The sequence below is a fragment of the Etheostoma spectabile genome, chromosome 23 (assembly GCF_008692095.1).
Source record: "Etheostoma spectabile isolate EspeVRDwgs_2016 chromosome 23, UIUC_Espe_1.0, whole genome shotgun sequence".
NCBI lineage: Eukaryota > Metazoa > Chordata > Actinopteri > Perciformes > Percidae > Etheostoma > Etheostoma spectabile.
The window spans coordinates 3,649,359-3,650,779 of record NC_045755.1 but is presented as its reverse complement, the minus strand read 5'-3'; the positions used below and the strand labels follow the sequence as shown (position 1 = coordinate 3,650,779).

At 44.1% G+C, this 1,421-nt stretch overlaps 1 protein-coding gene and 1 long non-coding RNA gene across 3 annotated transcripts in view; both read right to left on the bottom strand.

Moving 5' to 3' along the window:
- LOC116672827 (uncharacterized) overlaps positions 1–1,421 on the bottom strand; it is a 174,131-nt gene that overhangs the window by 64,453 nt on the left and 108,257 nt on the right. The window lies entirely within an intron of this gene.
- Positions 1–1,421, bottom strand: part of camk1da (calcium/calmodulin-dependent protein kinase 1Da) — a 68,652-nt gene that overhangs the window by 7,067 nt on the left and 60,164 nt on the right. For both annotated transcript variants that reach the window (XM_032504680.1, XM_032504682.1), the window contains exon 11: positions 1–272. This exon is cut by the window's left edge. In XM_032504680.1, the coding sequence (XP_032360571.1) occupies positions 148–272 (125 nt within the window). In that variant the 3' untranslated portion in view covers positions 1–147. The remainder of the gene's footprint in view (positions 273–1,421) is intronic.

Sequence of the window (1,421 nt, the reverse complement as noted above, 5' to 3'; positions counted from 1 at the left end):
GAAATGCAGTGAGGAGAGGGCGAAACGAAGAAGAAGAGGGCTGGGGGGGGAGGGGATCCTCTTCCACTCCAGTCGTCCTCCGTCTCTTTCCGTCTCTCTGCCTCACAGCGCCGTGGCCTCCCAGCTGGTTCCCCGCGGGACCTGGCGTCACTTGGTCTCCGTGAGCACCGGCGCGGCGACCGCGGAGGGATGTGGCCGGTTCAGCTCGGCCCCGGCGGCGGGAGATGAGGCTGCAGAAGCCAGACTGCACGGCGTGACCGGTGCGGCTACACCTGAGAGGGAAGAGTCCGCAGAGGGATCAGCAGTGATATATATTTTTTAATAATGCTGTTGCTGACCCTTCGCTAAGCTACGTCCCCTTTTGTTACAAAGCTGTCCCTATTCTCACACGGCACATGTGCAATATGAAAGCATGTGTGTCTTTGCGGGGTTCATCAAACAGAGCTATAATATTATACAGTTCAAAAATAGAGTCAAGAAAACAATACTTGACCACTACAGAAAGGTGACCTGAATATATAAATGGGAATGTACACACAGTGTATAGTTGTATGTTGTTTAAGTTATTGGATTATTGTATGACTTTTGTATGCTGTCTATGCATATCTATTTGTTTTTTATGTAATAATATGATATTGTAAAGTAGGGGCAAGGCTAGATGAACCTTATGCTTCTGCCTGCTCTTTGTCAAACTTCTTCTTTTTTTTTTTGATAGATTTGGACTGATTTGTCTGTGATATTGTTTTATTTGGTATATATATGTTTTTCTTTTTTTTTTTTCTTTTCATATATATATATATATATATACTGTATATGTTGATAAAACAAACAAACATACAATATCAGTGGCAGATTGGCCTCTCTGAATTCTGGGTGGACAAGTAATAGTTAAGATTTATACATTACAAAAATCCCCCATAAACTTCAACTTCTTCAGAACTCAGCAGCTCGTGTCATCACCAGAACCCCTCCTTCCATTATAACCCCGGTTCTTCAGCAGCTCCATGGCTTCAGTTCAATTCAGAATACATTTAAAATCCTTCTGCATACTTTCAAAGCCACTAACCTTGCCTCCATATCTATCAGAAATCCTACACATTGCGTCCCCTCCCGCTCCCTCAGATCCTCCTCTCCATCCACCTCACGTGTCCCCCCAGCCCGACTTGTCACCGTGGGGACAGAGCCTTAGCCGCTCTGCTCCCCAGCTCTGGAACTCACTCCCACCTGACCTCCACAATATCAGCTCTCTCCCCCTGTTCAAAACTAGACTAAATACCCATCTGTTCCAGCTTGCTTATCTGTAAATACACTGTTCCTTTTTTGTTTTTTTGTGTGTTTTTTGTTGTTTTTATTTGTTTTGTTATAACTCCTTACACTTTTCTGTTCCCTGTATCTGTCTTTCATTGTCTGTAAAGCGACCT